General features: G+C 38.3%; 1 protein-coding gene across 1 annotated transcript in view; it reads right to left on the bottom strand.

Annotated features, from left to right (window-relative positions):
- The window catches only part of CFAP54 (cilia and flagella associated protein 54), a 372,948-nt gene that overhangs the window by 159,341 nt on the left and 194,683 nt on the right, over positions 1-18,924 (bottom strand). Inside the window, exons 41-46 of the mRNA XM_055357441.2 lie at positions 16,916-17,110; positions 14,516-14,603; positions 14,013-14,222; positions 10,246-10,312; positions 7,919-8,101; positions 5,413-5,499 (exon numbers count right to left, since the gene is read on the bottom strand). Of these exons, the coding sequence (XP_055213416.1) occupies positions 5,413-5,499; positions 7,919-8,101; positions 10,246-10,312; positions 14,013-14,222; positions 14,516-14,603; positions 16,916-17,110 (830 nt within the window). The remainder of the gene's footprint in view (positions 1-5,412; positions 5,500-7,918; positions 8,102-10,245; positions 10,313-14,012; positions 14,223-14,515; positions 14,604-16,915; positions 17,111-18,924) is intronic.

Raw genomic sequence — 18,924 nt, 5'->3', positions numbered from 1 at the left:
ACCTTTTCTGCGGGGCAGATAGGAAACTGGCTGTCCGCAACCAATCAGACTGATTGCAGACGAGTCTTCGTTTGCATAGAAGTATAACTTTGTTACTTCACCCTAGCCTCTGATTGGTTGCCTTTTGCAACCAATCAGATGTTTGCACAGGAGAGTAACCTTTTTAACTTACTTCAGTCTCTGGTTGGCTGCTTTCTGCAACCAATCAGACTGATTGTGGGCTACCACTTCATTTACATGAGGTGAGCATGAAGTGGCCATGGGAATAGGGGACATTTGGACCCAAGAAGATTCTGTATCCAGACCCTTGAGCCGCTGCTCACGCCCACTCCCGCACTGTGGAGTGTACTTTCATTTTCAATGAACCTCTGCTTTCATTCTTTTCTTGTTTCATTCTTTCTTTGCTTTGCTGGACGTTTTGTCCAGTTCTTTGTTCAAAACGCCAAGAACCTGAACAACTTGCAGTCACAGCCCTCTACTGGTGACAAGTATGGTACCCAATTGTTATTTTTTTGATCCTCACCTCCTCTCACCCTGCACCCTCAAGCAGGCCCTGGCGTCTATTGTTCCCTTCTTTGTGTCCATGTGTCCTTAATATTTAGTTCCTGCTTATAAGTGAGAACATGTGGTATTTGGTTTTCTGTTCCTGGGTTAGTTTGCTTAGGATAATGGCCTCCAGCTCAGCTCCATGCAGGTTGCTGCAAAGGACATGATCTCATTCTTTTTTATGACTGCATATTATTCCATGGTGTATATGTACCACATTTTATCTAGTCTATCAATGATAGGCATTTAGGTTTATTTCATGTCTTTGCTATTGTGAATAGTGCTACAATGAACAATTTTCTTATCCATAATTAATGGCCACTGTTAATTTTAAATACATATATTTAAAAATATTAATCAATTTATAGCTATATATTTTATATGGCTTAATTTGAATATAATCCAGCAGGATCATCAATCAGAAAATTATAGAAAAAGGAGTTCTTACTTAAATTTGTTCAACATATTTATGGAGCACCACATATGTACCAAGCCCTCTTGGAGGTTATGTTCCATTGGGATGCATGTTTATCTAAGTTTCAGTGACACATGAAGATATACACAACATACAAAGGGATACAGGGTACTCACAAATGCTATTTTCAAGACTGTGGTCAGGAAGGAATTCTCTGTGAAGGAAACCTTCAAGAGAAGATTTGGGAATGGCATTAAAGGAGACAGACATGAAAATCTGCTAAGGGACCTTAGTGTAGAGGCTATATGGCAGGACTCAGGGAGCAAGGGGAGGAGGTCAGGAGGTGAATGTGAATGCTGGCCAAGAAAGGTCAAGTAGAACCTGAAGACCAGAGTAGGGATTTTGCACGTTATTCTCTGTGTGATAAGGAGTTATTGGAGAGTTTTAAACAGGACAGGGCCCTGACCTGACTTAAATTGTGAAAGCTATCTAGTGACTTTGTAGAGAATAGAGAAGGGTAAATGTGGAAGCAGAGAATAAAGTACGAAATTAGATTAACATGTAAATACATAACATAGGAAAAGAAAACTCCATTTATCCTTAGCATGTCCACCCATCATACTCTCTGTTTCCCATTTATTATTATCTTAGGAATCTCAAGAGTGTGTGAATTTTAAAGAAATAAAAAGGTGGGCTAGTGGGAAATTGGATACATAAATAACATGAAAATAAAATATAAAAGATCAAGAAAATATTATTAATAAGAAAGAGAAAATTACTTGTCTATTGAGTTGCATACTTTGGTCTTTGCCTAAGACACCTTGGGGTCTAATCTCCCCAGTGCCATATAATATCAAAGGAGGTTCGGGGGAGACATATAAACTCTTTCAGGTTTCTAGATGACCATTTTTCTCATTACCCGTAGGAGGAAACACTTCCCCATATCTGTATGTGGTTAGTTTCCTTGAGTCTTGACTATAAGATTTCTGAACATGGACTCTTTCTGGCTTCAGTTTATCATACCAATCTGACCATTTGAAAAATCAATTGGGTAAATAATGGACATATATTTTCAGAGGTGACCAACACTGCAAACACAAACAAGCCAGACAGCAAAAAGAACTACCCATAAATCAACCATTCACTCACACGAATATAGAATCATTGGTACCCTTTCTAGGTTTGATGTGTTGACAGTGACAAATCTTTCAAGATGTTGGCAGTTCTAAAGTGAAGCCAGGCCAGCTGATCATGAAGAGGTCTTAAAGCTTTCCCTGAAAGACACTAGGGCACTATAGAAACTTCAGAGTGTGATCTATTGCTCTTTGATTTGTCAGGAAGCATCATTGCGTGTTATTTCCTGACTATGACTTTTCTCTCTTCCAACTCCCTGACCCCAGTTTACTTCAGAAAGGTCAGGCAAACTCTGCTCACACAGGCTGTCATTCCTTCCTCTGTATAATCCATCATTTGTCCTCTTTCATTGCTTCTTTCAAAACCCTAGTCTGGTTTTTCAATCCTACTATGCCAATAAGATCCCACTGCTTACTCTACTCCTGACACTGCTACCAGATACCAGATATGATCATGTCATTCTCCTGATCCAATTTCTATAATTAATTAATTATAGAAAATAATAAGATTCTATATAAATTCTATAATTAATTCTCCAACCCAGTTCTCCAGAATTGAGTCCACAGTTCTTCTCAGGTTTTTATGCTACTCTAGGACAAAAACAGCTACCAAGTGCTAACAATATGATTAAAAAAAAAGTCATCTAACCATTTTGTTCCAGATTATGTCCTTTGGTGCCCCTCTAGATCTCCTCTTGTTGAGTTATGATCATTGCAACCCTTTCATGCTTCTTGCCTCTTAAGGACAGACCAGACTGTACATGTTACACAATTCGGATATTGCAATCTCTTCATTTCTCTCATGGCTCCACCTCCAAATTACATCTCTTCAGAGTTGGGAATTCAAGACTAGGTCCCTGGTAGTCTCAATGTCATCGACCTCTGGTATACTCATGTTATCTTCTACAACCTGCCTACCCAAAACCTCCACTCTAGTGTAACTGAACCACCCCGCCCGCTAAACAAATCAATATTTTCTCACCTATCTTTCACACTGACTGCCAAGAAATGTTCCCTTTTTCCTCTCTCCTGCTCCATGAATTCTACTCTTTTCAAGTCTAAATCTTACCTACTTATGAAACCTAAAGACTCAAAGCCATTTTTTCCTCTTTCGAACTCCTGGAGAGTGTTCATCACACTCATTTGGAAATGACCGAGTGGCAGGTACCAACATTATTGTCTTGGGTATACATTCTGTCTTTCTTCTCAGTTTTCACTTCCTTATAAGCAAGGACCATTGGTTACATTTTTTTGACTGGAGTTACTAACATGGTGCTTTTAAATAGGAAGTACTCAATAAATGTTGTTTTAGAGTTACATCAATAAATATCTACCAAGTATTTTCTAGGTGAGTTCCCACTAAACACTATAGAGAGTGGACAGTAGGCACTTGATAAATGTCTGCAGATTTTAAATTCAATAGTTAATTACTGAATTTCAACTATGTGAATGTATTACTCAAGATACTACAGGGAATTAAAAGATGAATAAGATACTGATCCTAGCCTCAAGAATTTTGCAATATTGAAGAGAACATTATCTTTTGTAAAAAAGAGAGAAAAGTTACATGGAGTTTCTTTTAAAAGTGTTGGAATTCAAAAGCAAGAGAACTCATAAGAGTTCAGTAACTCAGAGAGGGTGATTGAGAAATTTTCATGATCAGTAACAAATTATTTATTCCCAGGTTAAAATCATTAATAATCAGCACTAGAATTCTTAATTTCTTTACTTAGAAATAGCATGCAACAAACTATTTGGGTCTGAAAATATAGGCCCCAGGGCAGGGTTTAGACACGAAGCGAAATTCAAATGGAAGTTTAATTTTCCCTTATTAGAAAATGGGATAAATTTGGGGACAAAAGGCAGAGAGTATTTCCACAAAAGCAGAAGTATGAATGAAGCCAGTGGTGTGTTGGAGCCCACTCACTCCAATTTGCAAGAGCTGACTGTGCACATCTTGTCCCCGATTCCATCGTTAGAGATGTCTTGTCGGTAGCTTGAAGTCAGACATAGTGGGAGTATTCACACCATGGATGGAAATTGAAAATGCCACAAATGAAACTTTTGAGGTGTTTTTTTTGTTTTTTTTTTGTTTTGTTTTTTTTGACACGGAGTCTCGCCCTGTCGCCCAGGCTGGAGTGCAGTGGTGCAATCTCAGCTCACTGCAACCTCCTCCTTCCAGTTTCAAGTGATTCTCCTGCGTCAGCCTCCAGAGTAGCTGGGATTTCAGGCGCCTGCCACCACATCCGGCCAATTTTTTATCTTTAGTAGAGATGGGGTTTCACCATGTTGGCCAGGCTGGTCTCGAACTCCTGACCTGGTGATCCACCCACCCCGGCCTCCCAAAGTGCTGGGATTACAGGCATGAGACGTCATGCCCAGCCTTGAGGTTTTTTTTTCAGAGCCAATTGTGACATTTACCAGCCCATAGCTGATTACTCCATTCAGTTGGAGGCAAAAGCATGAGATGATGGCCAAGAAAGATTTTAAGCTCAAGAAAGCCAAATGTTCTATCTTCAATTGTTTGTTTTGCCTCAACTTAAATTTCTCTGTCTTCCTAATTTTTAGTAAAGTCCACTATAGAAAAAAGGGTGAATATATGTTGTGTGTGTATGTGTGTGCATGTGTGTGTGTGTGCGTAAGATATAAAATAGAGTTGAATTCTATATTAGAGTTGAGGAAGTACAGAACTGGGAGCATATTTGTTGGATATTGAGATTATCCACGTACAAAACAAATTCAACAACAGTGGGAGCTGGCAACATGGGTGATTAGGAAAGAGAGCAGAGAGAACAAGGTGCTTCCCACTCCATGTGGTGTTCAAGCCAATCAATCACACATGAATCTCAAAGGCAGAGAACCTTAACTGACTTCTGGATTACAGGATTTTTTGTAATTTAGCATCTATCTGATCTTGTTAATTCAATTACCTGTGCATTGAAAAATTCTTGTGTACCATGATATCCATAAAGGCTCTTAGGAATAAATTCACAGAAGCTCAGAAAACTGGTTCAGTTGGTCTTCACCAGGAAGCCAGTCTCTCAGAAGTGGTGATTTCCAGGCCAGTTGGTGTTGGGTGAGCCTTATTTCCATGTGCAGCTGTTCCTCACTTTACTGTGGCCCATGCATAAAATAATCTACACCTTTCTGACTGGCTCTTTCTCGTACTTTATTATAATAATGGGTAAGTTATTTCTTACATCAGTGTAATGCCATGTTATTATCAGCTTGTTATTATAAGTCCTAGAATCAAATTAATACATGACAATATCCTTAATAGTTCAAGAATATCAAATGTCTTAAAAGTTTGTAACATACCTTGAGGATTCTTGCTTCTAGATTTCTTGTTACGTCTTGACAAATTCCAGAAACAAAATATTGATACAATGCAAGGAGAGGCAGAACCTATCAGGAGAAAAACACTCTTTGTTTCAAAATATATTTTATCAAACTAATAACCTAATAATCAAATTTAGCCAAATCTTAAATATAGGATATGTTATATACTGATTTACTTTCCATGCTAGGAAACTATACTGTTGAAAATAAGTGAAATAATCTATCTAGCACATGCTTCATAAGTTTAACGGAACTTTAAGATGCTATCAGAGACTTACAGTTCCCAGTAGATGCCATTTGGTACCCCAAACCTAGGTTGCACATCTCTTTAAGAAGGAAGAGGTTAAAATCCAATCAATTATCTTCCTTGAAAATAATTAACTCAACATAAATATATGAATCACTGTGGCCTGTGGAAAAATTCTAGCAAATGAGCTACCAAATAAATGGAAAATTTAAAGCAAAGGAACTCAATCTCTGCTCCCTAACTGGATCCTACTTATTCATTTCAATGCCAGCTGCTTTTTGTCTTCAATTAGAATTTGTCTATCAACAAAAAAGATTTATAACATGCCTATTATGTGTTAGGAACCGTTGAATGAGAACAAAATCTAACAAGTCCCTGCCTTCACATAGCATATATTCTACTGGTTAAAACCCAAGCTTACTCTTCTTGTAATATTTTTATTTTCCTAGAATTCACCCCAAGTTCAATTGCTCTTGAAGTCCCATGGATATATGTGTAGGCTTATAGACCATCAATATTTCAAATGGCCCAACCACGATCCATCCAGAGAAAGATGTGGAGAGGACAGTTTTGCCTAACACTGGAACAGCTCCTGACCTCAAATCAAACCTGAAGCTCAGCTCCTGCAACTGTAGCCTTCCCTGCCAAAGGAAGATGGAGTGGAAGGCAGATTGGGATCCCCATTAGTTAGCAAACTATTTCCCATAGCTCCACAGCTCTGGGTCACATAGCAAATTTTATATTCCACAGAAGTCCCCTTAGCCACTGGGCTTCTTCTGGAGAAGGTTAATGTAATACAAAATGGAAACTGTTTACTTCTTGCAATTTCAGCTGGGGAACCTCTAATTGTCAGTCAACTGGCAGCTGCTAATAGCAACAGCTTTTTAAAAGGATTAGAACTGGTCTTAAATGATTTCAAACATAATACAATACATTTTTCTATAACTATGCCCTACAAACATAACACAATACCTTTTTCCACAATTAATGCAGCACAAAACATTAAAAGTTGGCGATTATCTTTGAGATTTAGTTTCTTTTCTTTAGTAAGAAATAAAAACACACCATTTTATTGCTGCCAATTGCTCAATTATTCAGAAAAACATTCTCAATTTCTTCAGCTTTAGAGAAAAAAAAACCTCATTTCTTTTCCAGCACAGTGATATGTATTATATATGAATATGACTAGGCAGCTAAAGGTTACCCAGGGGATAGAACTATTTCTTCAACCCAGAAATGAATCCCTTTAACAGTGAGAGGGGCACCATTTTGTTATTTTTAAAAAATAAACAATTTCTCATCAAGTCTGCCAAGTGTTAAATGCACTTATCAATCTCTTTACTTTAATACATGGTTTTATAAGTTAACAATTCATATCAGGGGGCACTAAATATTTTCAATATAAAGAGAGAGTTGAATTCAGAAGAACAAATATACCGAGAGAATAGAAAAAAATATATGGGGGAAAAAAGTAAGAAGGTATGAAAATCATGGAGGAAAGGGAAAAAAGCAGAAAAGGAGAAAGAATAGATGTAAAGAAGCAAACAAAGGAGAAAAAGAGATGCGAAAAAATAAGGAAAGAACATAAAGAAAGAAAAAAGATGAAATAATGGAGGAAAATATAAAATGGCCAACAATTCTAATAGAACATACTAATTTTTTTAATGCAACCAGCTTCAAATTTATGACATACACTGTGATTTCTTTCCCCAAAGGAGAGAAGAGCTGTACTTGGATTTTTTTTTTATTTCCTAGGACATTAAGAAATGTCTGTCTTTTATCTCATACTTAGAACCTATTTTTCTCTTAGATGCACCCTTGACAGAGAAAAGACAAGAGACATAAAGATAAACTTATCTCAATAAAGAAACACTCTCACAGTTTTGGGACTGATATAACCTGAACAACTTAATGCAGTGGCTTACAAGTACACTAGATTTTTGTGTTTGAGATCAGTGATGCATTCTGATCAATTTCACCAACTAACTTAAGAAAAAAATATAAAGTAACATAGTAAAAGGAGAAAAAGTCAAATAGACTGCTTTTGTATCCAAAATGCAAAGAAAGAATATTAATTAATACATTTTAGTTTGAAGTGTAAGTAAGAATCCTACATATATAGAGTTTAAAAGCTAAACAGTAACTGACCAAAAGAACATTAGCAAAATTTTAAAAGTATGAGGTAAGTGGAGCAAAATATCCCAGTGATATATAATTTTGATTTTACAAATTACTTACTATTAGGTTTTGCCTAACAAAGTGCAGTTCACGTATAATGTAATACAGACTTGCAATTACAGAGCAAATGTCAGCCCTGTATCTATCTGAGAAGAGTTCAATGCCTGGGAGAAGCTGAGTGATTTCATATTGAGCATAGCAACATTCAGCTTTGGGATGTGGAAGTGTGGTTCTAAGCAAACCCTGAAAATGAAAAAAAGTGAAATATAAAGAGCTATAGATAGCATTTTCAATAATGAAACAAAAAAGATAAATACATGTATTGCTTTATAAAATGCTTAGTATATGCCTAGCACACTGTACTTTGTAATAAATGGTACTTATCATTTATATTATCATCATTACAAGTTCCAAATGCTTTTATCACTCCAGATGGGCTTTTTAAATTCCATGGTAGTTGGATACTTCTTATTTTCAAAGAAATTATCATTATATTAAATTATGTTTTGTTGAGGGTCAATCTTATGTTAAGCACTGCTGGTAAATTCCTTATAAACATTATCTCATTTAATGTTATTTTAACCTGCTCTTAGAAGGATTATTATGTCACAAATGATACAATTGAGGCTTAAACAACTTATCTGAAGTCACACAGCTAACGATGGCAGAAAGGAGATTCAAAGTCATGTCTATTTAGCTAAAAAACAAACAAACAAACAAACAACAACAAAAAAACTATGTTCTTTCCACTATACCAAGCTATAAGTAGAGGAAATGACTACTTGTTTCAGAAGTCTCAATCAGGCAGAGGTAATTCCAAACTTTTACCTGCTTAAATGAAAAGATTATTGTTTAATTTGACCAATAGTTTTTGGTAATTTATGTAACCAACATTACACTAGATGTTGGGGAAACAAGATGAACACACAAAACACATTTTTCATTTAAGGGTGCTTCTTTTGTTATTTTAACAATTAGAATTTCTTAATGACAAATGCATCATGAAATTATTTTAATGTACATATCAGAAAGAATTTCAATCCAATGGCTTATTAAGGTCATGAGATATCCTATTCTAAAATACTTTGTAGTTGTTGAAATTTTTACTATCACAAATTTGTTTTAAAATCATAAAAAGAATTAATAGGCTTTTAAAATAAATCCCACCAGCTAATTTTTATTTTAGGTATAGTATTACTAAGAAATAATACACATATTGTCCACATTAAGCAGAAAGTTAAATATTTGTTAAAACACGTATTTTCTAAAACATAAACAGCATTATCTTCAAGAACAAGGAGTATCAGAAGGTAAAGAATGCGACGTAAGAAGTCAGAGTCGGGTCATTTCCTTTACACCCTTGCCTTCTGTACTTCTTCCCTTTGAAGCCCAGGCAAGAGTCATAAGGAACATAAGAAAATTGAAAAGTCTGGCCTTCCATTCAGAGAAGCCCGTCCTGAAGAACTCACTTATTTAGATTTCATAAGCTGTGAGACTTCTCTGATACACAGAACAAGAGTGCCCATCCTTCAAAGTAAATAGAACCTTTAGTAGATTACAAAGGCCCCTGGTTACATTTTGGAATTTCAAAATGTCTTGTATTTCAGATAAAAGCTCCTTTCTTCTTCAGTGAAGGCAAACCAAAATTCCGAGAACTGCAAGCATACCTCTCCTGTAGTCTTCAAGTTATTTTTCACCTTTATCATAAGATAGATTTTATATCATATAACCAAGCAAAACTGAATTTAGAGATGAGGTAACCTAAGGCAACTATTTGAAGTCAGACTGGCCTCATACTGATTACTAGTAACATGATCTTCCTAATGACAGGAGACTCAGTTTCCCCATCTGTAAAACTCCTTCTTCTGCAGTGTAAAGGAGAAAACTGACTCTGTTAAATATTAAAGGTGGGCCAGGCATGGTGGCTCACCCCTATAATCCCAGCACTTTGGGAGGCCAAGACGGGTGGATCACCTGAGGTCAGGAGTTTGAGACCAGCCTGGCCAACATGGTAAACCCTAGCTCTACTAAAAATACCAGAAATTAGCTGGGTGTGGTGGTGCGCGCCTGTAGTCCCAGCCACTTATGAGGCTGAGGCACAAGAATCGCTTGAACCCGGGAGGCAGAGGTCGCAGTGAGCTGAGATCACACCACTGCACTCCAGCCTGGCTGACAGAGTGAGACTCTGTCTCAAAAAAGAAAAAAAAAAAATTAAAGGTGAAAGTCTCACAGGGGTTCAGCCAGCAAGAGAAAGACAGGCTTGTCATATTTAATCAAGATTCATGTTATTTTGCTACCTGTGAGTTTTCTGAATATGATAAACTTTTTTTACTGATCCAATGAATGGTTGTGCTACCATGGAAAAACATACATACATAGAGTGTTACCTGAAAGAGTAACGCAGACAAAATGCAACAGTCAGTTTTCTTTTCAACATTCAATGACTTAATAAATCTAAGTAAGTATAAGAAAAAAAAATTGATTAGTAGAAATTTTCCAAAAACATTTTGATATAAATGTCTTTACATATATATCTAGAACACAAAAAGTATAAGAAAAATACATACATATAAATATATAAGAAAATAGAAGGAAAATATATAAAAGAAGATAAAAAATCCCCTATAATCCTACTGCCTAAATATGATTACTAGTAACATTTTAGTCAATTTCCTTACATGTACTTTTTCTGTATATAATTATACACACGGAGAAACATATACATACATATTAAGACTAGAATTATGCAATACATACTACTTTATAAACAAATTTTTCATTCACAGACATAACGAACTATATCATTATTCTAAAGAACTTTAATGTTTTATCATACAGATGTGCCATAACATAAAAATATGAATCTCCACTTTGGCATTTTCCAGTGCTGAGGTAAACATTGTTATGCCTACACTTTTGAGCACTTATCCTATTGGTTCCACTGAATGAACCCCTGGACGTGGAAGTTTTTGGTAAAAGGGGGTGCACAGTAAAGGCTTTTGATGAGTGCAGTTAAATCATTCCCCCTGAAGACTGAAGCGTTGTATTTTCTCTCTAGCTGTTTATTGTGGAGCCATTCACAACATTAAGTATCTCCACCAAACATTAATGTCTCTCCATTTACAACTCTTTCATTTTATGTCCCTTAGAAGAAGAGTTCGAGTGTTCTATATATGAGTCTTAAAATTCACATTTGCAACTACAAACCACATTACCTTCTCCTAAGTCTTTCTTAGATAAAACCAGTCAGGTTCACTACATTAACAACAATGTTAATGTAGTCTACCTCAGTTCAGCTTCACTGTGTGGATCTTCAAGTGTGGTATTTTACAGGGCGGGAAGAAGAGTTTCCTCTACTCAGGGAGTCTAGGAAAACAGCCAAAGCCCCCGTAGAATGACATCTCCTACGGCAGTCAGACTTCCGGCTGGGAAACCAGGAAATGACTTTCTGTTTGTTGAAAATCACTTGGTAATAACTTCAGAAGCTCAGAGAAGCGGAGGTGCCCTCTGGCAGGAAGGCTGTAGCTGTTCCTTTCCAAGCTGTTCCTTTCCTTGGCTTTTCCATTCCCAATTGCCAAGCTCCAATAAGTCACAAGCTCAGATTTTGTTGAGAGAGAGAGAAAGAGAGAAAATTGTGTGTGTGTGTGTGTGTGTGTGTGTGTGTGTGTGTGTGTGTGTGTGTGTATTCTATCCCAGGAGCACAAAAAAATCAGAGGTCTAAATCTTTGACGTTTAATACTTTTAAAGCAGTACTTTCTTACTTCCTTGACTGAAGATGCTAATCTGAAAGCAATGTGATCACTACCTAGGAACAGTTAAGTTTTAAGTGTGCTCTACAGCTTAAAACACTATGCAGGTTGTTGCTCACCACCTCCGACAGGTAAGCTAAAGAGGTAACTGTAACTGGAGAGATGAAGGAAACCTACACCTCTAATCCCTCCACACTTTTCAAATTTCTCATGTTAATCAGAAATTTGAAATACTTAAGATATTTGTGAGTGCTAGCTATGCGTAAGCCATTCTTGAAGACATTCACATGTGTTATGTGTGGTAGGCTAAATAATGGTCCCCTAAAGATATTCATGCCCTAATCTCCAGAACCTATGAATATGTGACCTTACAGGGCAACAAAGTCTTCGCAGATGTGATTAAATTAAGGCCACTGAGATGAGGAAGATTATCCTGGATCGTCACGATGGCCCTTATAAGAGAAAGGCAGGAGGGTCAGAGACAGAGAAGGAGATGTGAAGATGGAAGAAAATATGAGAGACAGACAGAGAGAGGCAGGTGTGGGGGAAAGATGCTCAGCTGTTGGTCTTGAAGACAGAAGGTGGGGCCATGAGCCAAGGAATGCAAGAGACCTCAAGAAGCTGGAAAAGATAAGGAATCAGCTTCTCCCCAGGAGCCTCCAGAGGAAGCACAGACCTGATGACACACTGATTTTATGATTTCTGAACTCCATAACTGTAAAATAATAAACCTGTTTTGTTTTAAGCCGCTAGGTTTAGGGTAATTTGTTACAGCAGCAAAAAGGACACTAATACAGTATGTATTATGGGCTAAATTGTATCCCCTAGAAATTCATATGTTGAAGTCCTAACTCTTAGTGATATAGTTTGAATATACGTCCCCACCAAATCTCATGCTAAACTGTTATCCCCAGTATTGGAGGTGGGGTCTGACAGGAGGTGTTAGGATCGTGGTGGTGGATCCCTCATGAATGGCTTAGTGCCATCCCCTTGGTGATGAGTGAGTTCACATCACATCTGGTTGTTTAAAAGAGTGTGGCACCTCCCACTCTTTCTCGCTCCCATTCTTGCCATGTGAGATGCGGGCTCCCATATTCAAATACGGCCTTCCATCATAATTGAAAGCTTCCTGAGGCCTCCCCAGAAACCCAGCAGATGCTGGTACCATGCTCTCTGTAGAGCCTGCAGAACCACGAACCAATTAAACCTCTTTTCTTTATAAATTACTCAGTCTTGGGTATTTCTTTGTAGCAAAGCAAGAACAGCCTAACACACCCAGTAACCTCAGATTGTGACCATGCTTGGAGACAGGGCATTGAAAGAGGTAAGTAACTAAGTGAAAATGAGGCCACAGAGGTGGGCCCTAATCCAATATGACTGGTAACCATATAAGAAGAGGAGATTAGGATATTGACATGCTGAGGAAAGACCACATGTGGACACAGTGACCTTTCTACAAGCCAAGAAGAGAGGCTTCAGAAGAAACCAATTAACCAACACCTTGTTCTCCAACTTCTAGCCTTCAGAATCATGAGATAACAAAGTTATGTTGTTTAAGCCACTCAGTCTGTGGTACTTTGTTATGATAGCCCTAGCAAACTGATGCAGTATAGCATGTAATTTTTACCACCTTGGCTTAGAGATGAGGACACTGAGGCTCAGAAGGAATGTGAAACTTGTTGAAAGTAACTGGTTTCTAGTACACTTTTGAATGAGGCCCATGCCTGACTGCCTCCACGCTGTTTTCCTGCTTCCTCACCAACTGTTCATTCATTTGACCACGCAACAAGTCATTGTTGAGCCAGACGCCGTGGCTCACGCCTGTAATCCCAGCACTTTGGGAAGCTGAGGTGGGCAGATCACCGGAAGTCAGGAGTTCCAGACCAGCCTGGCCAACATGGTGAAAATCCTGTCTCTACTAAAAATACAAAAGAATTCTCTGGGCATGGTGGTGGCCACCTGTAATCCCAGCTACTCGGGAGGCTGAGGCAGGAGAATCTCTTGAACCCAGGAGACGGAGGTTGCAGTGAGCCGAGATCAAGCCACTGCACTCCAGCCAAGGCAACAGAGACTCCGTCTCAAAAAAAAACCAAACAACACCAAAAAAACTAAGTAGTTATTGAATGCCAGCTGCATATCTGGCACTTGGGATCCATGAGTAAGCAAAGCAAACACCTGGGCCCAGACACTGATATTTTGGGGCAAGAGTTGTGTTACAGGAAGAAGAGATAATCATAAGCAATAAACATCACAAATAAGTAAATAAACTGTAAGGCCCTGTATGATATGGACATAACCTCCCAGAAATCCAGTGTGTATGAGGCACAGCACTTTGCATGGCACAGGAGGGCACCCCACAAGGAAGCTGTTAGTTAGTATGCAGATCCTTCCATCCTCACACTCACTGTGCTATCTTTGCTGATATGACTGCTCCTTGCAAACACCCCCAGATGCCAACTCTTGACAGAAACTCCTCACTGTAGTCTTTGAAACCCGGAGGTGAATGACTGTTGGTGACATTGGTGAGTGAGGGGCCAAATTCTTTCCACGTGTGTAGCACGTCTGGTTTTCTGAATATGTCATCAAGAGCTTGACACCAACACTTAAAAGCAGCCCTAAAACAGAGACAAAGCATCAAGCAGTAAGTTTTCTGAGACCCATTATTAAATCTATCTTCCAGAAGGGAAAGCAAATACACCGAAGCAACATCAATTAACATACGTATAACTATAATACATTCACTGTTCTTAATGGTTTCTCTCAGGTAGCATTTGATGAATAAAATGTAGCAATGTAGTATTGTTGAAGAACTAAAATTTATGAAAGACAATGTTTTTTCATTAAAAACTTCTTCAAACAAGCAAATAAAAAACCTTTGCCCTTGTTCTACAGACTTCTAAAAATCTACCTTTTCTTTTCTGCGAAGATGAGAAGACTTCCAAGTGAATGCAACGCTTGAACTTTAAGACTTCTTTGATTGCTGGCTTGGAGAACATCTATATTTTTAATCAAGTAAAAGAACAAATGTCAGTTCCTAGAAAAATATTTTTTTATATTTGCAAGAATATTTTAAACTGCACTATTCCTTAACTGTGTAGATTGCAATAAGCAAACTGCAAGTTAACAGCGCCTTCAAATGTCACACGATATATACACAAAGAGAGCGAGCAAACGTTCTGTTTGATTACAGAGTGAAAGACTGGCTCTAACAGATAGTAATAATGGGGCATCATGGAGAATAAAACTCAGGTAGAGACAGGAGAAGAAAAACTTAGAAATGGCATGCAAGGGAGAATGGCTGGGTATGTATAGGAATGATGGGCATGACTGGAGTATAGTTTTCTGGAGAGGGTGAACTGAGTCTGAAGTGGGAGGCAGTGGTCAGATTCTGAGGGCCTCTGACTGCCACTTGGAGAAATGTGGATGTTATCCTATAGCAGATGGAAAGGCTCAAAGGGTTTGTTTTTTAGCAGACATGTCACAAGATCACCACATATCAGATTTCTCCTTTTACCTGAAGGCAGAAAATATCTTTAATATCACATAATTGGACAGGCAAGGTAGCTCATGCCTATAATCCTAGCACTTTGGGAGGCCAAACCGGGCAGATCACCTGAGGTCAGAAGTTCAAGACCAGCCTGGTCAATATGGTGAAACCCCGTCTCTACTAAAAATACAAAAATTACCCAAGTGTGATGGCACATGCCTGTAATCCCAGCTACTTGGTAGGCCAAGGCAAAAGAATTGCTTGAACCCTGGAGGTGGAGGTTGCAGTGAGCCAAGATCGTGCCACTGTACTCCAGCCTGGGCAACAGAGTGAGACTCCATCTCAAAAAACAACAACAACAAAATCACACAATTTTTTTTTCTAATGAATGCATGCATTCTGGGATGTGTAGCCAAAAACCCCAACCAACATGGCAGTGGTTTCTAACGAGGACAATGCTGTTCTCTAGAGGCTATTTTAGAAATGTGAGAAAGGGTTTTGCTAGATGTCACAATGGGGGCATCTCTTGGTAACTCATAGGTTAAGACCAAAGATGTCAGATGGCCTGCAAGGCACAGAAACTTCCCCTACAGTGAAGGAAGAGATGATAAGCCTGTTTATAACTATCTGAATCTCACATCGAACCTCGTTTTCCACATAAAAACGGTATTTCTGCATGATTTCTAAATGTCCATGATTTCTGAATTTTCCAGACATTGCAACCACTGTAGTACTTTGTTTTGCTCAGGACTTTACCAAGATTAATTTACCATTTTAGAAAATCATGTCACAAAACTTAACCATGTTGATAGTATTTGAGTCACCAATACAACATACCTGTCTCTGTCTGCATGTGCAACTGTCACATTCATGGTGATTCCATATCCAGGATATAAGCATCTGGTTATTTCTTTACAGCTTCTAATGCCTGAGCATTTACATACCAACAAACTGATTCTTTTATTATAAAGTGATGCTATTTCTCCCCTATTTTTATATTTAGAGCTTCATAATAATTTGTTTCAAAATAATGTGTATAAGAAGAATATATTAAATACAAATTTTATTTCAGGAAATAAAAGGGGCATCATAAAATGTCTGTTAGGAAAAAAGAGAACATTGGGTCTATCGTATGGGTTAAGAATATACTACTGAAGCTGTAGAAAAGCAAATCAAGGGAAAGACAAGGAAAATGGAATTAGATGGGACCAGAAAAAAAGAACATCATCTCCATCCCCACAAAGAGTTCACAGCTCCAGTGAAAGAGGGATAAACAGAAGGGTGGCCTAGAATCTCACAATAGTGATGGCCAAGCTAAGAAAATGGGTAAACAGAGGAGGCTGGAAGCTTCTTCTGTCTCCAGGCTGTTCTGTCACTGCTGCAGGGATATAGGTTCTTTTATCTTTCTTTTAAAAGTAAGATTTCAGGACCAGATGCAATCTCAGCATTAATGCAGAAGATCATATTGAAAATGGAGACATAGCCGGGTACAGTGGCTCACTCCTGTACCAGCGTTTTGGGAGGCTCAGGTGGGCTTATAGCTTGAGCCCAAGAGTTCAAGATCAGTCTGGGCAACATGGCAAAACTCTATCTCTACAAAAAATATAAAAATTAGTCAGGTGTCGTGGTGTGAGCCTGCGGTCCCAGCTGCTTGGGAGACTGAAGTGGGAGGATGGATTGAGCCCAGAAGGTTGAGGCTGTGATCACACAGTGAGCTGTGATCGCACCACTGCACTCCAGCCTGGATGACAAAATGAGACCTTGTCTCAAAAAAAAAAAAAAAAAATTAAAGAAAATGAGTACATAATGGCTAACTCTTACCAATAGTTTGGTGATAAGAAGAAATTACAAGTCCAAGTTGTGAATATGGAAGTTTGCTTTTCTCCACGGAACTAAAAACTCTGAAGTGCTCCTGAGAAAGGTCAGGGGGTATTGACATATGCATCTCCTCTGTCCCCAGGCAAAATTCCACCTTTCCAGAAGTACATTTTGAATCATTTATTTCTCCTTTCTCTCCTAAATTCATGAAAAATAAAAATAATAAATCAATTTAAAATGTAGAAAGAAGGGAAGTTGGGAGGGAAGGTAGAGAAAATGGAAAGCAAAAAGAAAGGAAATATTTTGTATATAGCTGAGACATTTTTGCAGTTTGAGGGACACTATTTCCTTAAACTTAGTATCCAGGATCATAACTGAAGACCCTAGGTATGTGTGGATAGGCTCCATGTCTGCGTTATCTCACCAAAAGCACTACAGAGGGGCTGGGCACAATGGCTCACGCCTATAATCCCAGCACTTTGGGAGGCAGAGGCGGGTGGATCACCTGAGGTCAGGAGTTTGAGATCAGCCTGGCCAACATGGTGAAATCTTGTCTCTACTAAAAATAAATTAGCCGGGCGTGGTGGCGCATGTCTATAGTCCCAGCTACTCGGGAGGCTGAGGCAGGAGAATCCCTTGAACCAGGAGGCAGAGGCTGAGGCAGGAGAATCGCTTGAACCCAGGAGGCAGAGTTTGCAGTAAGCCAAGATCGTGCCACTGCACTCCAGCCTGGGCAAGACAGCAAGACTCCATCCAAAAAAAAAAAAAAGCACTACAGAGGACTGTCAGCCAGAAAGCAAATATTGAGATAAAGCTTTGCTTCTTGTGGGGACTGGTGGAAGTTGGATAGTTTGAGTTTGCCTTTTTTAAATAGCTTCCAACAGTAAGGTGTTAGTGTGCCTCTGGGCCAGAAACCTCTGGGATAGAAGCAACACACAGGTAGTTCTGGCCTGAGACAAAAAAAAAAAAAGGAAAAACCTTGTCTCTTTATAAGATCAGAGAAGACATGAGAGAAAAATCTATATTCTAGGGGAAGTAGTTAAAAGTAATAGAGAAAGAAGCTAGTATAGATTTTGAAGTCTACAGCCTGAGGACTAGAGATAAACTACTGAAAATATTTTGGTACCAGGTGAGATTCAGAGCGAGTTGGTATAAACCATTCCTAGGAATTGCATTTGCCTTTTTATTTATGCCCTTACCCACTTTGTGTGTGTGTGTGGGGGGGGGGTGCTTTTCTGTTTTGTTTTGTTCTGTTTCGTTTTGAGACAGTCTCGCTTTGTCACCAGGCTGGAGTGCAGTGGCACAATCTCGGCTCACTGCAACCTCTGCCCCCCCGGTTCAAGTGATTCTCATGCCTCAGCCTCCTGAGTAGCTGGAATTACAGGTGCACGCCACCACAACGGTTAATTTTTGTATTTTTACTAGAGACAGGGTTTCACTATGTTGGCCAGGCTGGTCTCTAACTCCTAACCTCAAATGATCTGCCCTCCTTGGCCTCCCAAAGTGCTGGGATTACAGGCATGAGCCACTGCGCCCAGCCAGCCTTACCCATTGTTAATGTATGGAGCAATTAAAAGAAGCCAAACAGGATATGAAGAACTAATTTAACATAATGTGAGTCTGCAGACAATATAACCAAAAACTATGGATACATATCATAGAAAGTGTGGGGGGTGGGCAACAACATCGAACAAATAAATATGTAAATAAATAAAACTCTGTCTGCATTTGTAAAAACAATTGGTCAAATTTCTAAAAGATCATTTCAGTGGAAATTAGCATTTTAATTAAGTATAAGTTTAAATCTGTTTTTAATAACTTTATACTAGTTTACATGTATTTGTCTATTATTTAAATTTATTCTTATTATTCTGACCAATTTGAATAGCAAGAATCATAAATATAAAACAGGATTTTTAAAAATTCTAAATAACTTAAGTATAGATAGTTCAGGATTTTTCCAGCCTAAATTTGAATGTACTCTTCTCTGAGGTTACCATTTAATCACTCAA

Source organism: Gorilla gorilla, chromosome 10, assembly GCF_029281585.2.
Source record: "Gorilla gorilla gorilla isolate KB3781 chromosome 10, NHGRI_mGorGor1-v2.1_pri, whole genome shotgun sequence".
Taxonomy (NCBI): Eukaryota; Metazoa; Chordata; class Mammalia; order Primates; family Hominidae; genus Gorilla; species Gorilla gorilla.
Note: the sequence above shows the minus strand (reverse complement) of the source record. Positions and strands in the feature narration are given on the sequence as shown.